This window comes from Diaporthe citri (genome assembly GCF_014595645.1).
Source record: "Diaporthe citri strain NFHF-8-4 chromosome Unknown scaffold_10, whole genome shotgun sequence".
NCBI lineage: Eukaryota > Fungi > Ascomycota > Sordariomycetes > Diaporthales > Diaporthaceae > Diaporthe > Diaporthe citri.
Genome location: NW_025064855.1, coordinates 727,744 through 746,126, shown reverse-complemented (window position 1 = coordinate 746,126; position 18,383 = coordinate 727,744). Strand labels below are relative to the sequence as shown.

The window sequence follows — 18,383 nt, the reverse complement described above, 5'->3', positions numbered from 1 at the left end:
GCTCACCCTCCCGAGTTTCAAGAAAGCCTTTGGCTTGGATGTGCGCCGGCAAGGGCCGCGAGCCATCCAACCAAACCTACGCGCTCTCATACAACCAGTGTGTAAATGCTAACCAGAAATTCGTTGCAGCCGGAAGCATTGCCGCCATGCGTTCGTATTAACCCTCCTTCCGATGAAAATGGATCCTAACAGAAAAGTACAGTGGCCGCAGGCGGGTCGGCCGGGGCGTTGATAGCAGCGCCCTTCGCCGATTTTCTCGGACGCAAGAAGTCAATGACTGTCTTCGCAACCCTCTTCCTCATCGGTGCCACGATGCAAGAGATTGCTCATTTGCCCTCGTTCTACGCCGGGCGCTTCATTGCCGGCCTGGCCATTGGAGGAACCAGCATGTTGGCACCACAATACCTTGGCGAGAACTCTCCAAAGTCGATCCGTGGCTCCCTTACGACATCCTACAACTTGTGTATCATATTGGCTCTGAGGTTGGTCCAGTCCCAAGGCGCACGCCATGAGTCCATTACTAACTCATTTGTCCTCTCCAGCTTGGCGTTCTGGACAAATTACGGTGTATCGCTGTGGCCTGTGTCGAGCAATCTGCAGTGGAAGCTGGCCTTGGGGATTCAGATAATACCAGGAGGCTGCATGTTTCTGATGCTGTGGTGTAAGTATGAGTGCGTGATTTGGTGTTCAAGCCAGAAACTAACTCAGAGCAGTCGTCATCGACACGCCTCGGGCTTTGATCGCGAAGGGGAAGAGGGAAAAGGGCCTTGCCAACCTCTGCAAGTTGCGGAATCTCCGTTCGGAGCACCCGTATGTGGCTCAGGAATACATGGAAGTCTGCGCTCAAGTTGACTCTGAGCAGGAACTCACAAAAGGTAAGGTGTATATTCTTAGCATCAACTCTTTAAGAATGGGATGCATCTACCACTGTTCAATGTTTAGGATCGAACTACTGGGTGGTCATCAAAGATATCGCCACGATCCCAAGCAACTCCCGTCGATTCTTCCTCGCGACCTTCCTGTTTCTTTTCCACAAGTTCACCGGTACCGACGGCCTGAACTATTTTGCGCCAGAGATTTTCGAAATGATCGGGGTGCAGTCGGGCTCTTTGTCTCTGCTGACCACGGGCGTATACGGCCTGGTCAAGCTAGCAACCACGATCATCTATGTTGCCTACATTGTGGATCGTGTTGGAAGAAGGCGTCCGCTTCTGGTGAGTGCTCCCACCAGTCTTACGCACTTGATCAAGCCTAACAGAAAGTCAAGGTTGGCGCCGTGCTTCAAGCGACAGCCATGCTGTACATTGCTCTGCACATCAGATTTGCGAAGCCTGACTCCACGGGAGGCACACCGGCTGGAGGAATCGTGGGTATCATTTGGGTCTACATTTACGCTTTTGGATGGTAAGTCAATTTCCCATTGGTGACAGACTTCGTCTTCTAACCCCATTTCTCTAGGTCGTTCGGGTGGTCAGTTGCACCTTACGTTGTGGCTGCCGAGATATTCCCTGCACGAATACGCTCTTTCTCCATGTCGATTTGCTTCTTCATTAACTGGATCGTCGACTATGGAATTACCAAGGCTACACCGAGCATGATGACTCATATGGGATGGAGCACGTTCCTTCTTTATGCAGTCTTGACTTATATCGGTGCCGTGTTTGTGTATTTCTGTATGCCAGAGTTCAAGGGTCGATCTATCGAGTCCATGGATGATCTCTTCCAGCATTCCATCTGGTCAATGTGGCGGCACGCATACCCGACAGAGGAAGAGAAGGTCCGCCACGATGTGCAGGAGCATGTACTTCAAAAGGCGAGAGACGAGGAGGAAGGCGGGCACGAGACCAAGAAGCCTGAAGTCACGGTCGTCCATCAGGAATGATTCCAGAGTCAAGGCAGGACAGGCTTTTAAAACCCTTCCTGCTGCGGGCAGGACCGGTCAGACATACAAGCAGTCTTTTGAAGTCAAATAAATCATCTGTCTATAAGTATCCGCTACAAAATAAAAGGCTATAAATCATGGTTCAAGTGAAAGTCAGGTTTATAATTCTGGAAACCTTGAGGGAACACTCAGTCGGATAAGTCTATTCCCGACCCTCTCCAATGCACGTTTATGGGATCAGGAACCAATTCCGTCGCGACAGATTGCAAGTAAGCGTCCGCTTCAACCATGGCTTTGATCACGTTCGCTCGTTGTACTTTGAATAGACGAAACGTGGCCCGGGGGGGGGGGGAATCACAGTATCTGATGAAATGCACAATCCAGGTCAGCACTGGATTAACTACTCTGGCAATCTAACAGGCCACCACCGTGGACGGCTAGTGGGTTCCCCTCCTCAGCAGGGGTTCCCCAGTTGGGTGGAGACCAAGTAAAGCGGAGGAGAAAAGAGGAGTTCTCCGCCGCATTGGTCCCACACAGGTGCCTCACAGGCCATACAGGAGGAACGTTGTCATTGCTCCCCCTCCTTCTGTCCATTCGCGACTCGTACGTGTCCCGCGCCTGTGAACTTTTCCGCGTCGCACGCCAGAAGAATGGCCCCAACCAAGCGCACATGGGAGGAGGCAAATGCAGGTTCAGACCTGGATGCTGCCGGCTCGTTGCAAGGTAGCAGTGGTAGCACCGCCGGCAGACATGGTTCGCAGCAATCGCATCCCCTTCAGAATCAGGCGGCGGCCCGCGATGCGCCGTCAACGTCGCCGACGGCTGCGGCATCTACTTCGACGTCGCAACACATCCCGATGATCTCTCGCAAAATTCGCGCTTGTGCGAGTTGCCGTAAACACAAGGTATTAAGTTTTCCTTGCCGTTCAGTGTCTTTCTAGTACGAGCCTGGACATCATAAATTGCTAAGGAACTCGCTATGCAGATAAAGTGCATTATGGACGAAAATACTGGGCCACCTTGCAAAAGATGTGCCGAGAAGAACCTTGTAAGCATCTTATGCCCTTCTTTTAAGTATACTCAACCTCCACGGATCTTTCTGATACGTGTCGGTATAGGGCTGCGTCCTGAACAAAAGTATTCAAACTCTCATCAACGAAAGATCAAGGTAGGGACTGCGAAAATACCTTCCACCAAGGTTACTCCCACAATACACTTAGACGAACCCCTGGCAGGCTGGCAATCTATTGGTCACTGACGTTGCTCTACACTTTGTAGATCTTCTCTAGCAATGGTTCGCGATTTGGAGATGATCCACTCAAGTCTTGACGATGTCTTGAAGACCCTCCAACTTCCCCGATTATCTAAGCTTGAAAGCCCTGGGCAGATGCTGTTGTCTCCGACTTACGAGGAGGCAACAGAACCTCGCCTAGCCGATGAATTTGGACTGTCTCGGGACAGTTCCCCAAAGCCTTCTCCAGAAGACGAACATGAACTTCCAAAGGTCCCCATCAACTCGGTCTACCAGTTGACGAAGCTCAGAGCCCTTCGTTCTCCAGATGATATCGGGAAGGACGACACTCCGAGGCATCCTCGACCCAAGGTCGATGACCTTGTTTCCAGGGGAAGCTTGTCTCTTGAGGACGCCGAGCGTCTTTTCACCCTCTATAGGGACCATCTTGACCCATTCATGTATGGAATAGGTGGGCGTTATGGAACACTAGAGGCGCTCCGCCACCGCAGCACCATCCTGACTACGTGCATCTTTACTGTCTCCGCACTGCATGATCCCGAAAGCAATAAAATATATGGAGGTACGCAAGTCATCCTCATTACATTGCTATTCATGACCTTAGTTAACAGCCACGGCAAGTATGCTACAAGGAGTGCCGCCGTCTCCTGGCTTCCTCCATGTTCGACCGACGCATCGACTCAGACTACCTGAGGGCCATGTGCATTGCTTCATACTGGCTTTCCGACATCAGCTGGGAGGTCTCAGGCTGTGCGATAAGGCGAGCCGCCGAGTTCAACCTCATCAGGCATTTCAAACAGGCAACAGAGGAAGGGAGCGAAGAATCGGCGGATTACGTGCGACTCTGGTACGTGCTGCACATTTGTGATCAGCATCTGTCAACTTTATATGGACGGCAACCTATCATCAGAGAGGACTTGGCAATCCAGGGTTGGAAAACCTTCATGTCGCGGTCTCCTCCCAACACAGCATCGGAAGATACACGGCTTGCCAGTCAGGTTGCGTTGGTGAATATCATCCACACCATTCGTGACTTATTTGGTCCAGACACTGGCGATCCGGTTCCTCAAGTATACTCGATGCAAATCACACAATTTGCCCGCCAACTCGACCAATGGGTCGGTCATTGGTCTGGGGTAGTTACAGGTATGTTTGGCAACTCTCAGTGTGATGGCCATTCAGCACCATGACTTACGTGGATGGCAGATCACCATGAACGAATTGGGACTTTCCCCCGCAAGGGAGTTCTTTTACACTTCCATTTCACCAAATTACATCTATACTCCCACATCTTCAGAGGCCTTCGCAAGGGAGACTCTATACCCTCATACTTCCTGGAGCCAGCTTCCTCGGCTGCGGCGGCAGCAACTTCTATCATCGACCTCCTCATAGCGGATGCTGAAATTCAACCTGCACTCGCAGGGATGCCGTCCTATATGCATTCAATGTCAGCTTTCGCCTGCATGTTCCTGGCCAAACTCTCCATGATTCACGGCGAGCAGTTGATAGACAGACAACAAGTGGTGGATTCAATCGCGAGACTCGCAGGTTTCTACCGGTCGACACCAGTAGGAAAATGGCACTTAGTCAATCTTATGGCTGACGGCCTGGACAAGATTGTGGAGACCCTGAGGGCAAATGGGACGTCTCTTTCGAGCCAACAGCCTCGCCTGGACCTGGCACCCGCTCAGAGCGAAGACGGGGACTTCGCTAGTCTGATGAACCCTGCCTTCTCCGGCGATTCTGCCTTCAGCTTCGACGCGAACTTCTTACTTGATAGCAGCATGAGCCTCGGGGCTCCAGAGCTCATGTACTTTAGTAATGGGACCAATATTTCTGGGATGATTGACAACTTCAGCCCTGAGAGCTTGTAATATAATTTGTACAGAATGGAAGACTGAACGCAGTAGAGGTGCCTTAGCACCAAATTTGTGTCCTAAGAGCATCGTCCAATGAACGTGAAATTCATTTTACATTAGTCCTAGTGAATTCATATTCGGAATGAGATAATTATGCATCTACACATGTCTCGTTTGAAACGTGATTTTCGAGCTCTTCTACATGACTCACTGCCCTTCTGTCTTGGTAGGAAAGTAAGGTCTATCGACTTAAGCTTCCCGCAAATTCATTGACAGTTTCCGCCAAAGTCTGATCAGGCTCCAAACCCAGGCCTTGTGCTTTAGACGTATTAAATCTAGCTGGCCAGCTTCCGACAATAGCCTCAACTTTTGCGTCTCTAGCCTCCTCGATCAAACTGAGTGCCTGGCTTCCTCCTGTCTTCTCGACAGCATCTAATATTTGTTGAACTGTCACAGTTATTCCGGGAAGGTTGAGGACCCTGCTCAAGCCAAACTTCTCCTTGGGCACATCTTTGATCCGTATCAAATTCGCGACGACGGTCTTGGGGCTGGAGATCCACATCTCCAGATCCCGCGAGACTGGGAGGATGCTCTTTTCCCCCTTTAATGGCTCGCGAATAATGCCACTGGCGAAAGAGCTAGCTGCTGCGGATGGCGCTCCCGGCCGCACGACAACGGTCGGGAGTCGAACAATACGTCCATCGAGGAGACCACGCCTCGAAAAGTCGTTCAGATATGTCTCCACCATAAGCTTCTGCGCGCCGTACGAAGACTGGGGCAGTGGGTTTGTGGATTCGCTTGTGACCTGCCCAGGACCAGTAGGGCCGTATACGGCCAGCGAGCTCGGAAAGATCACCACAGTGCCCGGGTGATGCACCCTTAATCGGTCCAAGACGGCTCTTTCGGGGCAACATTGATTAGCTGCTCGTACCACAAGAGGGCTAAGTGAGCCAGCAAAGAAAGCAACCCTACCGGTGGCTATCCCAGTTAACACGCCAGCCCAGCTCGAGGTTGGCTTCTGCGCCGCCGGACATCAGGCCATGGAGGAGATAAGCCGCCTTGAAAGGAGTCGAGAGGAGGGACTCGACAGCAGGAAGATGACTCAAGTCGCTGCTGGTGGATGTCACGCGATTTGCATGCTGCGAGACTGACGCGGGTACCGGTGGTTTTGTAATATCGGTCAAGGTCAAGGTGATGTCTGGTGATGATTCGAGCAGCGCTGCTGCGAGGACCTGTCCGATGAAGCCAGCTGCGCCGGTGATCAGAATCGCCTCGTTGTGCGACATCGTGCGATTTCCAATTTTTGCAGCGTCAAATATCTTGAATAGGTCCCGAGGTTTTGGATTCTTTCCAGCAAAGCATAGGTTGCCGTCTCCCAGGTGCCACACATTAACTTCTGACCGACGTTAGGAGCAGTTGTTGTCTTAGTCATCGACCTATCCACCTGGCAGTGAAGCGCCTAGCTTTTTCCATTTTTGTGATCCCTTGCAGTGACCAGAGCCGGGCATTCTTGGCCCGAGTCACTCGCAATGCTGTGGGAAAGGCCGAACCCCTCATGTTAGGATCGCCGGTCGTCTTTTCGCTGGTGCGGTCCGTCGGAGAGAAAGCCGACACGGTATCGCTGTGTGTGGAAAACGAAACGCTACCCCACCCCCCTGTCGTTTTGATCAGCTCTCCCCCCCGCACCAAAATTTAGCTCTAAATATAAAATATATATTAAGATTATTAAGGATAACCTTTTTATCATTATTATGCATTTAATTTAATAAAAAAAGTTATAATAACTTTATTTTATAAATATTTTTAAAATAATTAATTAAAAATAATAAAATTAATTTAAACTTATTAATAAAAAAATATATACTTTATTAATTTTAACTTAAAAGAATTACGTTTTATTTAAATTAATAAAAAGCTTATTTTAATAACTTATAAAAAATAAAAGCTTAATTATTATAATTATATAATTATTTATAATATTAAATTATTTACTTTATTATTAAATATTATATTTATTAATTAATATTATTATAATATATAAAAAAGTTAATTATAAAGATAAAAGTTATTATTCTTATAAAGTAAAAGCTAATAATTTAATTAAAAAACTTTTAAAATAAATAAATAAATATTTAATATATTATTTAAGGTAAAGTAATAATAATTTAAGCTTAGCATTAAAATTAAATTAAAAGCTAAGATTTATTAAGTATAATTATTAATATTATATATTTATAAGATTAATCATCTTATAATTATAATCCAGGACTTAAAGTACCTTTATCTTTTATCCGCCAGGAAGCCATGCATCTAGCCATGGGATAAGTTTAAATCCGGGCTGCCGGCACATCCCAATGCCAGGCATGCTTATACAGGGCAAGTCTAATCAAGTCTAGCCATATTTAGTTAAGCTCGCTTTAGATTCACCCTTACCTTACTTTAGCACAGTTATGTTCTAACCTCGTGGCTATTCCAGATTTAGGGGCAGCTTAACACAAGGGGTGAATATACAAGTACTCTCAAGGCTAAACTCTAGCAAGAGGTAGAAGGCAAGAGAGGCCGGAATGCTTACTAAGGAAGTCAAGCATGGGCTGATCGGTAATCGATAAGCTCCCTGACCTCGCTTCCCTGCGGCTTTCAGCGCCACTGCAAAGTTTCCCGTCAGCGAGCCCAACCGCCGACTATCAACCCGCGACCCTCATACCATCACCCCACACTGCGACATCCTCGGCCTCTCCTTCCTTGCGATTCAACAGCGATCACGCCCACTCCGAACCACATCATCCTGTCTCATCACCGTGATTGCTCGACCACCACCTGATCGCGACCACAGCCCCGACAACAATGCCGCCCCAAATAAAACAGGACCTCAACCGCTCGGGCTGGGAGTCGACCGACTTCCCCTCGGTCTGCGAGAACTGCCTGCCCGAGAACCCGTACGTCAAGATGCTCAAGGAGGACTACGCCGCCGAGTGCAAGCTGTGCACGCGGCCCTTCACCGTCTTCCAGTGGTCCACCGACCGCGCCCACGGCCGCAAGAAGCGCACAAACGTGTGCCTGACCTGCGCCCGCCTCAAGAACTGCTGCCAGTGCTGCATGCTCGACCTGTCCTTCGGCCTGCCCATCGTCGTGCGCGACGCCGCCCTTAAGATGGTCGCCCCGGGCCCCCAGTCCGAGATCAACAGGGAGTTCTTCGCGCAGAACAACGAGAAGGCCATCGAGGAGGGCAGGGCAGGCATCGAAGAGTACGAGAAGACGGACGAGAAGGCCCGCGAGCTGTTGAGGAGGCTGGCGCAGAGCAAGCCGTACTTTAGGAAAGGGAGGACAGTCGACGAGGAGGGCAATGCGACTGGCGAAAGCTCAAAGGCTGGTGGGAGCGCGACAGGCGGAAACCCCGTGGTGGGCGCTGGCCTGGGAGGCGCTGGTCCGATTCGGTCGCGAGACTCGAGGGCAGCTGGTGCTATGGGCGCGGGACCCAGAGGAGGCAGGCCAGGAGGACCTAGGAAAGGCGCATTCCCCTCCGTGGCGCAACTACCACCGGGGCCGAACGACTGGAAGCCGCCTGCCGATAAGAACATCATGTCGCTGTTTGTCACGGGTATCGAGGACGACCTACCAGAACACAAAATTCGCGATTTCTTCAAGGCGCACGGAAAGATCAAGTCGCTGGTGTGCTCGCACATGTCGCACTGCGCGTTCATCAACTACGAGACCAGGGAGGGTGCGGAGAGGGCATCAGAGGCGTGCCAGGGCAAGGCTGTCATCGCCGGGTGCCCGTTACGGGTGCGATGGAGCCAGCCAAAGGCTGTTGGAAATATGAACCGCGAGGAGCGATCTGAGATGCTGAGGGACGGACGGTCGGCATTTCCACAGGCGAGGAGGACACAGGGAGGGCAGAAGGCCGTCGAGGGCGGTAATGCCACCGGAGCAGGTGGCAGCGGCGCCCAACAGAACGACCTCGAAAACCTGGCAGTGGCCGCGCCGCCCGGTGCGTCTGATGTCAACTATGCCAGCCTGTCTGGCAACTGAAAAGCCTACTCTTGCGATCAAATTATATCATTTGCGGTGTTCGGGAGTTCAGGGTAGCCAGGCAGTCAGTCGTTGCAAGGCTAGACATCAGCACTCAGCAGACAGGGCCGGTAGCATAGTCCATTGCATTGGGGCATTTGTGGGTTTCCCGAACATTTGTGAGTATTGGAGGGGGTATCATAGGATTTGTACATCATCATCTAATCTTACACCGGAAGCCATCCACCTCTTTTGAATGTCTCCAACCCTCTTTGTGAGCGTCATGCTCGTCTCGTAGGCCCCTTTGCGTCCCGCCGGGCGTGCATGGGCTGAGCTGGCCTCGTCAGCGCGTCGCTGCTGCAATGCACTGCTGGTCGTCAGAGCGCTTCTAACGGACCACCTGAGTGTCGATTTCATTGACCGTATTGACTTGACTCCAATGAGGTCTCAACTCGAGCAGCACCCAGCCCCAATCTTGACAGTCTGCCCACCCGCCGTCTTGACCGTATCGTTGTCGCCCCGCTCGGTGTGCTCGTGAATCCTGAGCTCTAAGTCAAGCCATGCCCATCAGCGCCGTACTACAATGCCTTCACCCGCTCGGCAATGAAACCAGTAATAGGACCTCAAGAACTTACTATATCTCCCATCGCCCTCGTTGCGCCCCTGCACAACATTCTCCCGCAGCATCGCGGCGATCTGCTGCGCGTGCTGCACCGCGGGCGCGACGGCCGGGTCCGAGGGGGACAGCGCCGCCTTCTCGCGGAACCCGGCGCGGATCTGGTCCCGGGCGTTGGTGAGGAGCCGCTCGTCGCCTCGGAAGGTCAGGCGCGTTGCGCGGAGGAGGCTGCGGTAGGCTTGGAGAGCCATTGTCGGCAGTGGGTGTCTGGCTTTGGGGTACTGAGCCGGTTGCAGAAGCTGGCGAAGACAGGTCGAGGAGAATCGGTGTATTGTTTCTGAGGACTGAAGAGGCGTGATCAGATTTGGGTGGTTCGTGAGTGGATGGGTGGTGGGATGGCGAACTTCTGGAAGCTTTTCGGATCGTGCCGCAGCGGCAGGCACTCAGTTCTAGAACGAATCTTGGCAGCCGCTGTCTGTCTTAAACGAAGTGATGCCCCCCCCTTGTCGTTTTAATTAGCTATCCCCCCCTGCATTAAAATTTAGCTGTAAATACAGAATATGCACTAAGATTTTTATAAACACCCTTATTAATATTATTTAATATACTTAATTTAATAAAAAAAAGATTATTATAATAAGTAATTATTATTTATTAAGTATAAAATTATAAATATTATAATTTTATTTATATTTAAATTTATTACCATTAAATAAATAGCTATAAGCTAAATTTTAATATAACAAGGCAATAATTTAATAATATTAAAAAAGGATTATAATTATAATTATTATAACGTTAAGCATACCCTTATTATTATTATTAAATGCCGTTAAATTAAAGCAATAAGCTTTAAAAATATATAATATTTTTTAATATAACAAGCCTTTTAAACATTATTAACACCCTTTTATTACTATATAAAAGCTTAAAGATTTTTTCCTTAATAAGCTAAATATATACTTTAATAAAATATAATGCTTTCTTATTATTATAGGCTAGCCTTGGGTTATCTGCCGTAAGGTATTTAAATGGGGTTTATATTTAAAGTATAAAGAAAAAGATTCACTCCCTATTTATACCCGCGCTAAAGTTTATTCTTATAAAGCTAAAGCCTATTAACTAATTATAATGGGCAAAGCCCAAACCATAATATATCCTCCTTTTCCAAATCCTTATAATAAGCCTTAAAAGGCAGCTATATAATAAAAAATAAAGAATACCATAATTTAATTATAAATTAAATATCGCTCTTTATTTAACTATTTAATTATATTTTAGCACCTTTTAATTACATTAAAAACTTAGCTTATTATTTATAATTAATACATTTTAGCCATTATAATTTAATATATTAGCTAAAGCAAGCTAATAAAAAATAATTATTTAAGCATAAGTTAATAGCTAAGCTAATAGCATTTTTATAATCCTTTAATGCAAGCCTTTTATATAAGCTTTTTTATTTAAAATCTTAAAATTATAAATTTATTATATAATTTATATTTAATTAGTATTTAATTATAAGCAATTTACTTTATTAATAAAAATTTCTTAAATTTTAAGTATTTTTATAAAGCTAAACTAATTAATATATAGTTAATTTATTTTAAGTTTAAATTAGCATTAAGTTAATATTACTTTTAAGCCCCATCTTATAAAAAAAATTTTACGCCCCTTTAAATAAACTTCTTTTCTTTATTAACCTTAATTAATAAAAGCTATACCCTTATTTTCTTATAATAATTAAGATAATTATACTTATAATAATTAAATTAACTATATACAAAATACTTAACTTTACTTATTAAAATTATTATAATATTAATATTTATTACTTTATTATTTTAAGATTAAATATTATTCTTCTTTATTATAATATTAAAAATACCCTTATATTGCTATAAAGTAAAGCAAAAGGCCTTAAATATATTTAATTACTTTTTATAATTAAGCTATTAGCTATTAATAATATTTTATATTTATTTAATTAACTTTAAGTCTTTATTATATAAATTAATTAATTAAATTAAGTAAGAAATTTTATTATTTCTTCTTTATAATATTATTATAATATAATTAAATTAAGCTTAATATACCTTTATTTAAAAAGATTTTTAAGCATAAAGCAAACCTTCTTTAAAAAGCTTTTTAATTACCTCTTAAATATCTTTATAAAATTAATATAAAGCAAAAAGTAATTATAAAAAGTTCTTAATTAATTAAATATATAAAAAAATTAAGCTCTTTTAGCATTAATTACTTCTTTATTTATTATAAACTTAGCCCTTATCTTTATTAATTAAGTTATTAAGTATTCTTAAGATAAAAGTTTTTTTAAATAAAAAAGGGTTTAATAAGCTATTATTATTCTTTTTAAATCTTATTATATTAAGTTTTATATAATTATATTATAAATTTATAATATAAAAGAACTTTAAATATATATTATAAGCTAACCTTAAATTATTTACTATAAAGTATTTAAATAAAGTTTATATTTAAAGTATAAAAAAAAAGATTTACTCTTTATTTATACTTGCATTAAAGCTTATTTTTATAAGGCTAAAGCCTATTAATTAATTATAATAAGCAAAGCCCAAACCATAATACTTATTAAAGTATATTAAATTAATTACTTAATGAAAATTATTATAAGGGCCCTTAAGATATATAATTAAATTAATAAGTAAGTATATATATTAATTTAATAGCATAATAAAAACCTTTAAAGCTATTACCTTTTTAAAATCTTTAAGCTATAATATATTATTAAGATATTTATTTTTTATAATAAATTAAAACTTAATAAATATAATAATATAAAAAAAATAAGCTAAGCATTATTAAAGTATATTTCTTAAATTAAGAGTTTTTTTAAGTAAGGCGCTTGCTTTTATTTATTGCTAGTAATTATAATTAGCAATCTTCTTAATATTATAATATATAAGGGGCATATAATAAAGAAATTCTTCTTAATATAGCTTTTTAAAAAGGTTTTTCCTTAAATAAATGCTTATTTAAGCTTTTAATTAATCTTTATAATAAATAACGCCTTATAGCATTATAATTACGCTATTTATATAGCTATTAAAACAAGGGGTATTTAGCTAATATATTTATCGCTATATTCCCTTAATTTTAACTTAATTAAAGCATATTTTAAGGATTTAAAAAGGTATATTTATTATTAATATTAATATAAAATAAATAACTATAATAGTAATAAGAAATTTATAAGTTTTTTATACTTAAGCGCTTTAAAGGTTAGCTAGCATATAAAGGCAATTAAGAAATATTTCCGCTATATATATATATTAAAAAAGAAATTTAAGGGTAGTAATGGCAATAAAGAATAATAAAAATGCTATATAATTAAAAAAAAAACAAAAGAAGCAGCGTTAATAAAAAGGAAAAAGTATTATAATAAGGTTATTTATAGCAAGTTCTTTAATAATAAAGAAGTTAATAAAAAAAGAATATTATTAAAGCAATTAAAAAAGGATAGCTAATAATTTATTATAAAAGATATACTTAATTTTCTTAATTAACTTTTTAAATACTTAAATAAATACTCTTTTTTTATATATAACTACTTTATTAACTCTTTTACTAATTATATTACTTTTTCTCTTGCAAATAATATTAATTAAATACTTAAAATTTATTAAAAAACGCCTTAAATTTACTCTTTAATATTAATGCATTATGAACTAATATTAAAGGGCTTTTTGCTTACTAAAAATTATAATTCTTATTTTACATTAACGCTAATAGCAGTAATAAACCCTTTTCCTTTTTATCGCTTTTAAAAAGCCTAAAAAAGTCCTCTTTTTTCTTTAAATACAGCTTTATAAGCCTTTTAATTAATTTAATACTATTTAAGCTCTTTTTATTAAACTAAACATTATTATGGTTTAAGCTTTGCCTATTATAATTAATTAATAGGCTTTAGCCTTATAAGAATAAGCTTTAACATAAGTACAAATAAAGAGTAAACCTTTTCCTTTATACTTTAAATATAAACTCTATTTAAACACTTTATAATAAATAACCTAAGGTTAACTTATAATATATATTTAAAATCCTTTTATATTATAAACCTATAATATAATTATATAAAATTTAATATAGCAAAATTTAAAAAGAATAATAATAGCTTATTAAGCCCTTCCTAATTTAAAGAAACTTTTATTTTAAGAATACTTAACAACTTAATTAATAAAGATAAGAGCTAAATTTATAATAAATAAAAAGGTAATTAATGCTAAAAGGGCTTAATTCTTTTATATATTTAATTAGCTAAGAACTTTTTATAATTACTTTTTACTTTATATTAGTTTTATAAAGATATTTAAAAGGCAGCTAAAGAGCTTCTTAAAAAAGATTTGCCTTATACTTAAGAACCTTTTTAAGTAAAGGCATGCTAAGCTTAGCTTAATTATGCTATAATAACGCTATAAAGAAAGAATAATAAAATTTCTTATTTAATTTAATTAATTAACTTATATAATAAAAACTTAAAATTAACTAAATAAATATAAAATATTATTAATAATTAATAGCTTAATCTTTATAATAAAAACTTAGCTTAATTATAAAGAGTAATTAAATATATTTAAGGCCTTTTGCTTTACCTTATAATAATATAAGAGCGTTTTTAGCGTTATAGCAAAGGAAAATAATACTTAATCTTAAAACAATAAAGCAATAAATATTAATATTATAATAATCTTAATAAATAAAGTTAAGTATTTTATATATAATTAACTTAGTTATTATAAGCATAATTATTTTAATTATTATAAGAAAATAAGAATATAGCTTTTATTAATTAAGGCTAATAAAAAAAAGGAATTTATTTAAAAAAATATAAAATTTTTTTTATAAGATAAGGCTTAAAAGTAATGCTAATTTAGCACTAACCTAAATTTAAAGCAAACTAACTATATATTAATTAATTTAACCCTATAAAAACGCTTAAAATCTAAGAAATTCCCATTAATAAAGTAAATTATTTATAATTAAGCGCTAATTAATTATAAATTATATAATAAATCTATAATCCTAAGGTTTTAAATAAAAAAGCTTATATAAAAGGCTTATATTAAAAAATTATAAAAATATTATTAACTTAACTATTAGCTTATATTTAAATAATTATTTTTTATTAACTTACTTTAATTAATATATTAAATTATAAAAGCCAAGGCATATTAATTATAAATAATAAGCTAAGCCTTTAACGCAATTAAGAAGCGCTAAAATATAATTAAATAGCTAGGTAAAGAGCAATATTTAATTTATAACTAAACCATAGTATCCTTTATTTTTTATTATATAGCTATCCTTTAAAACCTGCCATAAGGACCTAAAGAAGGAAAATATATTATGGTTTAAGCTTTACCTATTATAATTAATTAATGGGCTTTAACCCTATAAGAATAGGCTTTAGCATAAATGCAAACAAGGAGTAAACCTTCTCCTTTGCACTTTAAATATAAACCCTATTTAGACACCTTACGGCAAACAACCCAAGGCTAGCCCATAATAAACATTTTCCTTTAAGTATAAAGCTTAAAGATTAATATTTTTACACTTTATAACCTTTTATAACTTTATTAATTACCTTTTCTTTGCTAATATATAGAAATGCTTTTATAAAGCCTTAAATATAAAGTCTTTATTAAAAGCCTTTTAATTACTAAGCATTTATAGCAGCAATAATAAAAGCATAAGTAATTAATAATAATATATAAAGCTACTTAAGCAAAAAGCTATTAATATTAATAATGCCGGCAGCTTTTTAAAGCCCCTTAATAAGTATATTAATAAAAGCACTAATAGCGCTAATAATAATATCACTAAGTGCTTATACCTAAAGCTAAGGGCATAAAGATTAATTAATAAGTTAACCATTATATTAATACCGCTTTTTCTTTACTTATTACCCTTCCTAAGCTTTTTTTACTTATATATAAGGCTAATGTTATTATTACTAAGTTTTTTATTACTTTTATTAACTTTAATAGCATTTATTTACTTAATAAAAAGCTTTTTTAAAGGCCCTTAAATAATAGCCTTATTATTAATTATTGCTTATGCTTATATATTTAAATTAGCATTAATAATATTTATATATATATTATTCTTTTTAATATAGCATTATTATTATAAAAAGTTCCCTTTATTATAATAATAATAATTAACCTTATAATAAAAACCCTTAAAGCATTATTATATTTATATTAACTTTTTATAAGCCTTAAAAATAAGCAATTAATCGCTATTTATTATAATTATTATATAAATAATAATTAACCCTTTTTAAGAGCCTTAAAGTAATAATAACTTTCTTATTAAAGGAATACTTTTTAAGCGCTTAACTATTAGCAAATTATTTGCTAAATTAAGTATTAATTTTATTAATAAAGGAAGCTTAAAGATTTTAATACCTAATTATCTTAGCATTATAATGCTATAAAGCGTTATTTATGCTATTAAGAATATTACTTTATAAGTATATATAATTATAAAATAATAAGAACTCTTGCTTAATAAAAGCATTTTTATAATTTTATTATTAAGAAATTCTTCCTTAAAATACCTTTTAATTCTTTTTACCATACTTAATTAAATTAAAAATATTTTTATTTATAGCTAATAACTTACTTTAAATAAAATTTATAATAATTTAATTATTATATTTCTTATATTAATAAGCTTAATCTTAATTTAATTCTTTATCTTAAAGAAAAGCTTGCTAAGTAATAAATTAATATTAAAAGCCTTATACTTATTATTATTAAACTTAAAGCTTTATTACTTTATTAATAATATTAAAAAAGTTTTTATATTAATAACTTTTATATATAACATTAAAAATGGTTTTCCTAGCAATTTCCTTAATAAGGAATAGCTTTTTAACTCCTTAATATTGCTACCCTTAGCATTGCTAACTAATAGCAATAATTTAAATATACTTAATATTTTTTAATTAACATAGGCATCCTTAGCTTTACTTAAGCTACTTAAAGCATTATTTTTATTAAAAATAGCTTTAAGGGTAACCTTCTTAATATTTTTAATAATATATTAAATAATATATTAAGCAGCTATTTACTTATCTTAAAAAGGCTTTAATTAAATTATTAGCTTTTATTTTATAATAATAGCAGCCTTTACCTTTATTATTAACTTCTTTATATATAATAATGCTATTAATTAATTAATATATACTTTATTAATAAAGTAAATAACTTAACATTATAAATAAGTATATAATTATAATAACTAAGCTTTTATTTTTTAAAAGCTATTAAAATAAGTTATTTATTAATTTAAGTAAGCTATAATTACCTTAAGCTAAAGCTAATAAAATATATATTTCTTAATATAATAAGCTTAAGTTAATTTTATTACTTTTAATTATTTTAAAAATATATATAAAATAAAGTTATAATAATCTTTTTTTTATTAAATTAAATATATAGTAATATAAATAAGGGTATTTATAAGAATCTTAATATATATTCCGCGTTTACAGCCAAATTTTAATACAAGAGGAAACAGCTAATTAAAACAATAAGGGGGGGGCATTACTTCGTTTAAGACAGACAGCGGATGTAACTACGTACTGTTGATGCTGACTAAGACACGTTGATTTTTCCCAGACCTTCCTTCTTGGTCGCCATCCACCAGAGATCCAACCACGAGTCCGAGGTGTGAATCACGGCAGCATGCGTCGACCAGTGCGGCTCTTTGGCACTTACGCTCTCAAATTTGTACGAAAGTCAGATCTTCTCCAAGGAGTTCATTTCACAACTCAGCGCAACAGTTTGACGATGGTGGAATCAAGCCCTTCTATGCTGTCCGCATGCAGTTCGCGACTCGAATGGCCTCATTTCTTCGAGAGTCTATATTTGGAATCTTATATATGGGATTCGAGTTGTTTCTGGCACGCTATCGTCGAATCACAAACCCAGTTTCTCGCATGGATGCAGGGCAGTCACATTTGGCATACTAACGAAAGAGCCTTGTACTCATTACGTTCGAAAAAAAGAGACAGGTTTTACTTCCACCTACAACACGATCCTGCCAGTGCTGCAGAGATGTCGCCGTTGTTATCTAATGGCAGTGGACTGTAAGCATGTCCGGGTACCCATCAACATCACTATATTATCCAAATAGCCTGCAATATAGATCCCGGTACGCTAGGATCGACAAAAGCCGAAAGCACACCTGGGGCCCATTACACCCAATCAGTGCCACTCCAGCATCCCCGGATCTGTTCTTCGGATGGTGAACGCCGAATTTCTGGCAGAGCCTGACCATGAAAAGCCTCACATCCTCTTGATAGCTGCCGTCCCGGCTATTCAGGAGCCTGTCTGTTCGTCAGCATGGTCCGCACGGCCCCCTGGTGTCTCTGGTCACCTGGACAAGGAGCTTACACCTCATCAATAAGACGAGTCTCTCGCAGCCCAGTCGGTCCGCGAGCCGTGGCTGTCTGCGTTGGTGAGATTTCAGTGGTCTGTCAGACTCGGCCTCGGTTCTAGAGACCTTCCAGACCACGATGATCTCTACTTTCTTGGTGAACACAACGGCTAGCCGCTTGATTCACGCGGCGTAATAAACGGCCTTGCTTCTGCAGATATAACATTGCCATATTCATGGATGGTGTGTGGGAATGCTTAGATTCGGCCTGTGTATTACAAAGGACTGATCGATTAATTGAGCTATTAGCCCTCGAAGTATTTAACTACTCCTCTA

The 18,383-nt window shown here is 38.2% G+C and overlaps 5 protein-coding genes across 5 annotated transcripts; 3 read left to right on the top strand and 2 right to left on the bottom strand.

Moving 5' to 3' along the window:
• Positions 1-38: 38 nt before the first annotated feature.
• On the top strand, positions 39-1,882 carry INS49_003432 (uncharacterized protein; the record flags this gene model as incomplete). Its single annotated transcript, XM_043164226.1, has 7 exons — positions 39-150; positions 203-482; positions 543-661; positions 714-875; positions 943-1,214; positions 1,268-1,404; positions 1,459-1,882. The coding sequence occupies 7 exons, from the start codon at positions 39-41 to the stop codon at positions 1,880-1,882; spliced, it is 1,506 nt and encodes a 501-aa protein (XP_043018991.1).
• Positions 1,883-3,173: 1,291 nt separating this feature from the next.
• INS49_003431 (uncharacterized protein) lies at positions 3,174-5,008 on the top strand (the record flags this gene model as incomplete). Its single annotated transcript, XM_043164225.1, has 3 exons — positions 3,174-3,696; positions 3,756-4,280; positions 4,341-5,008. 3 exons carry the CDS (start codon positions 3,174-3,176, stop codon positions 5,006-5,008), a joined length of 1,716 nt encoding a protein of 571 aa, XP_043018990.1.
• Positions 5,009-5,370: 362 nt separating this feature from the next.
• INS49_003430 (uncharacterized protein) lies at positions 5,371-6,279 on the bottom strand (the record flags this gene model as incomplete). The annotated part of the gene is made up of 3 exons (XM_043164224.1): positions 5,371-5,388; positions 5,442-5,892; positions 5,966-6,279. 3 exons carry the CDS (start codon positions 6,277-6,279, stop codon positions 5,371-5,373), a joined length of 783 nt encoding a protein of 260 aa, XP_043018989.1.
• A 1,558-nt stretch (positions 6,280-7,837) lies between these two features.
• Positions 7,838-9,022, top strand: INS49_003429 (uncharacterized protein; the record flags this gene model as incomplete). The annotated part of the gene is made up of 1 exon (XM_043164223.1): positions 7,838-9,022. The coding sequence occupies one exon, from the start codon at positions 7,838-7,840 to the stop codon at positions 9,020-9,022; it is 1,185 nt and encodes a 394-aa protein (XP_043018988.1).
• Positions 9,023-9,282: 260 nt separating this feature from the next.
• Positions 9,283-9,868, bottom strand: INS49_003428 (uncharacterized protein; the record flags this gene model as incomplete). Its single annotated transcript, XM_043164222.1, has 2 exons — positions 9,283-9,335; positions 9,637-9,868. The coding sequence occupies 2 exons, from the start codon at positions 9,866-9,868 to the stop codon at positions 9,283-9,285; spliced, it is 285 nt and encodes a 94-aa protein (XP_043018987.1).
• Between the last annotated feature and the right edge of the window lie 8,515 nt (positions 9,869-18,383).